Here is an 8,584-nt window from a genome sequence, read left to right on the forward strand (position 1 = left end):
AAAAATAAAAAATATATTTCTAAATTATAATAAATGCAAATTATTAACTTTTACAAAAAAAATGGCATCTGAGCATACGCATAAGCGTGTGCTTAGAGGCTAGTTATTATATATAAATATATTCTAATAAATATTTTTGGTGTAACTTAGAAATTTAATATAAAATTCATTAATTATTTCAATCATTTGTTATTTTATTTTTGTAAATAAAATAATTATTTATAATTTATATACAAATTAATGTTCCAATAAATTTTTTTGGCAAAACTTAGAAGTTTAAATAGAATTTGTTTTTTATGGTAATTATTTATAATTTATCTAAAAACTAATGTGTTTTTGTCATTTGACTCATTAATTATCAAGATTGTTACTCTATTTAATTTCATGTTTATCAAAAAAACCTTTGAAAAAGAAAACTAATAACCTTATAAAAATTTGAGTTATTTATTAATAAAAATCATGGGAATCCTTTTTACCAATTACCATAATTCATACAAATTCTAATATTAATTGGACTCGAAAATTCCAATTTTTTTTATTTTTTTTTCAGCCAATCAAAAAGAGTCCTATTCCTATCAAAATTAGATTATATGAGTCCTATAACTAAATACCTCACCACCTTCACGCTTTTCACCCACAACTTCCAAACTCTCTCTCTCTCTCTCTTTCTCTCTCGTCTTTGTGAACTGTGAAACTAAGCAACAATGTCTTCTTCTTCAACGAGTTCCGAGAAGAAAATAACGCTGAGGAGCTCGGACGGCGAGGCGTTCGAGGTGGAAGAGAAGGTGGCGACAGAGTCACAGACGATAAAGCACATGATCGAAGACGACTACAGTGAGATACCATTGCCGAACGTGACAAGCAACATCCTCACGCTCGTTATCGAGTACTGCAAGAAGCACGTCGAGGCTGCCGACCCCGTGCCCGAGACTTCTTACTCTTCTTTGACTGACAAAACTCATGACGATCCGCTCACTGCTGCCTGGGACGCCGAGTTCGTCAAGGTCGACCAGAACACCCTCTTCGACCTCATAGTGGTCTGTAGAAACAAACCCTTTTGCCCTTTCATTCTGCTTTCACCTTTTGTTTTACCGTTTTCATTCACTGTGCAATTCTTGTAGTTTAAGATTTCTTTTTTGGGGTTTTGTTTAGAAGCTGAGAAAACAGAAGTATAATTTATAAGGAAAAACATGGGGAACTTGAGATGATTAAAAAAAAAAAATGCCTTTTTTTTTTAGGTATAAGGAAAAACATGGGGAATTTGAGTTGATAAAAAAACTTTTTATTCATGTACTGTTTTCATTGATTGTTTTGTGCTTTGTGTAGTTATCCAAAATTTGTTCTTCCTGTTGTGGTTTTCCTTAATATATATTAAAAATCAAAAGGGTGACAAGAAAAAACATGAGGAATTTCAGTTGAAATAATAATAATATTATTTTCCTTTGCCTTGAAAAGGGGTTTTTTCTTTTTTTTTTTTCAATGACTTGAAATTTTTTGATTCCTTAACGGACAAAGTTTAGCTACAAAATTGGTTGTAGCCTAAAATTACAATCTTACTTAATAAAATAGACATTACCACATATTTTGAAAATCTAACCGTTGAATTGCATGTTCTTTACGCTCTTAATACGTGTCAAATTTTGTGTCAATCAGATATTATTTACTATATGATTTATAAGTTTATATTTTACGTATAATTTTATACTATAAAAACTTACAATTTAAACAATTTATTAATAACATAGCTATTATATGGAGAATATAAAAAGAAGATGTAATTCAATAATGGATTTGTCAAAATTCATCTTCAATAAAAAGATATTGAGTAAGGTTATAGTTTAAAGTTACAACTAATTTTCTAGTTAAACTTTGTCATTCTTTAATTATATTTTACCATCTTCTTTGATTAGTATGTGTCTTTTTTAGCTTACGTTAAAAAAAAAAAAAAAAAAAAAAAAAAAAAAAAAAAAAAAAACATCGAGTTTGTGTTTTGAAACTGAGAAAATAAGAGGTGAGAAGGAAAAAATTGGGTTATGTTTTATTGTTTTTAGTTAAAAAGGTGAATAATATTCTGTTCTATGATATATATTGATTATCTTAAGCTCTACCTCTACGAATTTGTTATGGTAATTTGTTATGTAATTAGGGTTTGGTTGGTTCTGTAGGTAATGATTTTGTGGTGTTATTGTTTCACGTATTGTTTGCTTGGTTGAGTTTGTTAGTGTATAACTTAGACTAGTTTAGCCCATTGGGCTTAGTCTAGTATACTGTACTTGCAGTTTACTCTTTTTACTTGTACTGCACACATATCTAGCCTATATAAGACTCTCTATTGTATATTATTATACACATCAATATACAGATTATTCAGTCTTTCTCACACTTTATATTCTTAACATGGTATCAGAGCCATTCCTCTGACTTTCTGGTTCCTGTGGACATCTCTGGCGTTCTTCCGCTGCCCTCGTCTTCATCCAGTAGCTATTGTCAGAAGCGAGTCACCGCCATCACGCCCACAGTTCCAGCAACTCTCGGATCTCATTGTTCTGCTTATCCAACTGTCAAAGCAAAGGTATTGAGTGACAGAACAGACAATCCCGAGCAAAACCCAACCAAGAACGGCCAGAACACACTTCACACGCGCCTCCACGCGCCGCCTGAAGTTTCTACCTCACGAGCACGCGCTCCACGCGCCGCCACTCTCACTCACGCTCCCACGCACTAGACCAGACGTCCTACACGCGCTAGCTTCATTTCACGAACTGCCACGTCAGCCCTAGTGTGACGTCACACTGCCACGTCAGCACACGTCATCCGTTGACTTGACCAGGCCTGACCGTTGACCGTTGACTTTAACCTGATCGTTGACTTTGACCGTTGACCAAGTCAAAATTTTTCAACAAGACCTGTCTTGCTCAGTTTTTCGCGTAGATTCTGATTTTGGGCTCCGTTTCTGCATTTGAGGTATCTAAATCTCACTTTTTGGTCATTTTCTTCATTATGGCTCAACAAAGTGAACGAGATATCATACGTCCTATCACCATCATGTTGGATGATCCTACTAGCTATCATGCATGGTCTCAGAATATGACTGTCTTTCTCAAGGGTCGTAAACTGTGGAGATATGTGACTGGTTCAATTCCTAAGCCAGTACCAAACCCTAAGTCCAAAGCCACAACTGCTGAAGAGTCTTCCAAGACTACTGTTACAACAGATGATTATGAAGAACGTCTAGAGGAATGAGAGAGTATTCAGAGAGTAAGATCTTGTCTTACTCTGAATAGAAGATCAGAAGCATATTTAGCTTGGGAAAACAGAAACAACTTGTGAAGGAATCTTCAAGTCATGAACCTCAAACATGCGACCAACCTTATGGCCTGTCCCAAGCACTTGAACCATCCGGGGATCCTGCACATCCACACCATGATTAGTAAATAGAAGATCTACGCCTAATTCGTAAAGTTGACCAACAGAAAGCAAATTGAGGGATAACTTTGGAATATGAAAAGTGTCACTAAGGGATAAACAAGGAGAAGAGATTGGAGTTTTCCAAGATTGCTGTTACAACAGATGATTATGAAGAACGTCTAGAGGAATGAGAGAGTATTCAAAGTAAGATCTTGTCTTGGTTTATCAATACCTCTATTCCCTCCATTCATAATCTTCTTCCTCGTCTTGAAACTGCTGAGGCTGCTTGGAAATTTTTGGCCGATCGTTATAACTGCACTAATGATTCAAGCTTGGAGTTTCACATTGAATCAAAACTTTATCAAATGCGCTAAGAGACAAGTCAGTCTATTTCTGATTTTTATTCTCAGACTTCTACTATGTGGGAACAATTCTTTGCTGCAGATCCTCCACTGGTGTGTTCTAAGGACATTGAGCTCTTTGTCAAATATCGGGATCGCCGTAGATTTATGCACTTCATGATGGGTTTACTTGAGGATTTTGAGCCTATTAGGGCTTCTCTACTTAGCCGGTTTCCTACTCTTTCTCTTGATGCTGCAGTAAAGGAGCTCATTTCTAAGGAGAATCGTTGGCCTACTTATCACATGACATCATCTGATCTACTTATCACATGACATCATCTGATCATATATTAGCTACACCCTCACCACAGCCTCTCATTATTGCATTCACTGCTCCTCCGCGAATAAACTCCGGGTGTCCCACCTCTCAGTCTTTCAAAGGTACTCATTGCAAGTTTTGCCGTGCCAAAGGCCATGACATCTCTGTTTGTCGTAAGCTACAGAAATATGTGCAAGAGCAGAATAAAGCTTCTCTTCCTCAGGCAGCTGCTATATGTCCTTCAGATCCATCGGTTCCTACAGGTCCATCTTTGGCTTCCTCACTTACTACGGCTGATATTGAGGCAATTGTTCAACAGGTTTTATCCCGCACTTCCACTACCCTTTCTGTCACCTCAGGTAAACAACCCTGATTTTTTGATACTGCATGTTGTAACCATATGACTCCTGATGAATCCCAATTTTCTAATAAGGCACCCTTAGAACATCCAATCACCATTTACACTGCTGATGGAACTCCTATGCCTGTTAGTCATAAAGGAACAATCTCTTCTCCTTGTTTATCCCTTAGTGACACTTTTCATATTCCAAAGTTATCCCTCAATTTGCTTTTTGTTTGTCAACTTTGCGAATTAGGCGTAGATCTTCTATTTACTAATCATGGTGTGGATGTGCAGGATCCCCGGACGGGTCAAGTGCTTGGGATAGGCCAAAGGTTAGTTGCATGTTTGAGGTTCATGACTTGAAGATTCCTTCACAAGTTGTTTCTGCAGCTGCTACCACTGCCACCTCCTCACCTGATCTATGGCATACTCGTCTTGGTCATCCATCCTTATCTCGTCTTCAATTGTTAGCTTCTCAAGGTCATTTAGGTTCAGTTCAGTTTCAAAAATTTGATTGTACTTCCTGTCATTTTGGCAAACAAACAAAATTTCCCTTTAATAAAAGTGACTCCTTTTCTTCTGCCCCTTTTGATCTTATACATTCTGATATTTGGGGTCCTGCACCTGTTCCCACTGAGGGGGGATCTAAATATTTTGTCATATTTGTGGATGATTTTTCTCGGTATACTTGGATTTATCTGCTTCACCATAGGTCTGAACTTGTGTCTATTTACCAAACATTTCATAAAATGATTGAAACACAGTTCAATCGCACCGTTAAAGTCTTTCGATCAGATAATGCTCAAGAATATAATGATAAATCTTTCCTATCCTTTTTAGACAGACATGGTACTCTTCTTCAGAGGTCTTGTCCTTACACCTCTCAACAAAATGGTCGTGCAGAACGAAAACATCGTCACATTCTTGATGTTGTCCGCACCCTTCTCATTTCTGCCTTTCTTCCTGAGCGCTTTTGGGGTGAGGCCGCACTCACTGCTGTGCACACCATTAATCATATTCCTTCACCAACTACACACAACAAATCACCATTTGAGCTTTTCTATGGTCAAACTCCTGACTACTCCTCTCTTTGGGTTTTTGGTTGTGCTTGCTTTGTCTCTCTTCCTCCTCATAAACGAACAAAGCTCCAACCTCGTACTCGTCTCTGTTGTTTCCTTGGTTATGGTGTGTCTCAAAAAGGGTTTCGCTGCTATGATCCTATTTCTCATCGCCTTCGTGTCTCCCGTCATGTTGAGTTTTGGGAACATTGTCCTTTCACGAGTCTTCAGCAGTTTCCTGCATCTTCTTCCTCAGAGTCTCCTATTTTTACTGATCTTTTCCTCCCTCTCTATCCTGAACTTGTGGAGGATTCTTCAACATTGATTGCCTCTCCAGACGACTCATCTCCGGTTATGTCTTCAGCATATGACCCACCTGTCTTGGATCCTGTGGCACCACCCTCTCCTAAGTCTCCTATTGGTCCTGAACTTCGTCGTTCCACTCGGGTAAGCATTCCTCCCCCTTATCTCACTGATTATCATTGCTCTTTTGCTCTTGCCACTCTCTATGAACCTCACACCTATCGTGAGGCTCATACTGACCCTCTTTGGCAGCAAGCTATGAATGAAGAACTAGATGCCCTTCATAAGAATCACACTTGGGATATGTTTGATTTGCCTCCTGGTCAGTCTGTAGTAGGTTGTAGGCAGGTTTACAAGATCAAGACCAAGGCTGATGGATCTGTTGAATGATACAAGGCTCGCCTAGTTGCCAAGGGCTTTACTCAGGAGTATGGTATTGACTATGAGGAAACATTTGCTCCTGTTAATCGTCTTACATCTGTTAGATGTCTCATTGCTGTGGCTGCTGTTCGTCGTTGGCCTCTTTATCAAATGGATGTGAAGAATGCTTTCCTCAATGGAGACCTCCATGAAGAAGTGTACATGCAACCACCCCCTGGCTATCCACACTCAGGCAATCAAGTTTGCCACCTTCGCCGTGCTCTTTATGGCCTCAAGCAGGCTTCTCGAGCTTGGTTTGAAAAGTTTAGCTCAGTTGTTGCTCAGCAGGGTTTCACTTCGAGTTCTCATGACACTACTCTCTTTGTTCGAAGATCCTCTGTTGGTATTACTCTTATTCTTCTTTATGTTGATGATATGATTATTACTGGAGATGATTCTACAGGTATTCGCTCTCTTCAGCACTTCCTTAGTCAGCATTTTGAGATGAAAGATTTAGGCACTCTCAGCTACTTTCTTGGGCTTGAGGTTACCTCATCCTCTAATGGATACTATCTTTCCTAGGCTAAATATGCTTCTGATCTTCTCTCCAAAGCCGGTGTCACCGATAACAAGACTACTTCCACTCCTTTGGAATACAATGCAAAGCTCATACCCTTGGACGGTGAACCTATATCCGATGCTACTCGCTATCGTCAGTTGGTTGGCAGTTTGATCTATCTCACTGTTACTCATTCAGATATTTCACATGCCGTGGGTATGGTTAGTAAGTTCATGGATGCACCTCGTTCTATCCACTATGCTGCTGTTCTTCGGATTCTCCGATATGTCAAAGGCACACTTTATCATGATCTGCATTACTCTTCTCGATCTTCTCTCGAGCTTCATGCTTATTCAAATGCTGACTGGGCAGGTGATCCGACTGATCGATGCTCTATCACAGGTTTCTGTTTCCTGTTAGGTACTTCTCTGGTCTCGTGGCGCAGCAAGAAACAGGATGTGGTTTCCCGTTCTAGTACTGAGGCTGAGTATCGTGCCCTTGCCGACACCACTTGTGAGCTTGTTTGGCTTCGCTGGCTCTTGGCTGACATGGATGCTCCACAGCCCACTGCCACTCCTCTTTATTGTGACAATCGTAGTGCTATCTACATTGCTCATAATGATGTCTTCCATGAATGCACTAAGCATATTAAGATCGACTGTCACATCACTCGCTAGCATCTTAAGAAAGGAAATCTCAAGTTATTCTCCATCTCCTCTGCTGACCAGCCTGTTGATATCTTTACCAAGACTCACCCGCCTGATCGTCTTCGAGATCTTATATCCAAACTCCAGTTGGCTTCCTCCTTGCCACCTCGAGTTTGAGGGGGGATGTTAGTGTATAGCTTAGACTAGTTTAGCCCATTGGGCTTAGCCCAGTATACTGTACTTGTAGTTTACTCCTTTTACTTGTACTACACACATATCTAGCCTATATAAGGCTCTCTATTGTACATTATTATACACATCAATATACAGACTATTTAGTCTTTCTCACACTTTATATTCTTAACAGAGTTGAATTTCTTTTTTCCTTTTTTGGGGATTAGAGAGAAATTGTTAGAATATATTAATCAATGTGGTTTTGTATTTCAATATGTTTCATTGCAGTTGAATGGGGTGTTATTAGTTTCGGTGTTGTTGAGCTCATGATTTTTTTTTGTTTTAATTGGTGAATAAAATAAACATTGATTGAGAGGTTGATGTTTTGTAAGTTGCTTTTCCTAGTTGGATGTCACAGTAATTGCAAAAGAATGCTTGATACAATGGGTAACAATTGCAGTTCTCATTGCGCTTTGTTTTAATTTGTGGTTATTTCTTGGGTATTAAATGAATTTAATTAGTTTCATCAGTAGAAAATATGTTATCTTTCTCTTGATGGTTGACGAAAGTGTATTTGCTATTTAGAACCATAAAGCTCAGGGCATTACAATCTTTGATAATTGCTAAGAAGTTAAATAGTCAATTTCTGATTTCTAGTTTTATAGATAGGGTTGCTATATGGTTATAACTTAGAAACTCTCGTATTTTATAGTTTGTGATGTTGTTTACACACTTGAGTATCTTTTTGGTAATTGTGGTATGCATTGCTTGCCCTTGTGCTGTATTGACAAGTTTTTTTTTTTTTTTTTTTTCATTGTTTCAATTTTCAGGCGGCTAACTACTTGAATATTAAGGGGTTGTTGGATTTAACCTGCAAGACTGTGGCAAACATGATGAAGGGAAAGACTCCACAAGAGATTCGCGACACATTTCACATCAAGAATGATTACACTCCAGAGGAAGAAGAGGAAGTTCAGAGGGAGAACCAGTGGGCATTTGAGTGACATAATAAAGAATTGTTCACAACTGCATTTAGTTTTAAGAATGTTGATACAGTGATCATAGGGTTCAA

At 38.3% G+C, this 8,584-nt stretch overlaps 1 protein-coding gene across 1 annotated transcript; it reads left to right on the forward strand.

Annotated features, from left to right (window-relative positions):
- Positions 1-657: 657 nt before the first annotated feature.
- Positions 658-8,584, forward strand: LOC126703517 (SKP1-like protein 1A). The gene is made up of 2 exons (XM_050402472.1): positions 658-1,037; positions 8,343-8,584. The coding sequence occupies exons 1-2, from the start codon at positions 705-707 to the stop codon at positions 8,514-8,516; spliced, it is 507 nt and encodes a 168-aa protein (XP_050258429.1). The 5' UTR covers positions 658-704; the 3' UTR covers positions 8,517-8,584.

Source organism: Quercus robur, chromosome 10 (genome assembly GCF_932294415.1).
Source record: "Quercus robur chromosome 10, dhQueRobu3.1, whole genome shotgun sequence".
Taxonomy (NCBI): domain Eukaryota; kingdom Viridiplantae; phylum Streptophyta; class Magnoliopsida; order Fagales; family Fagaceae; genus Quercus; species Quercus robur.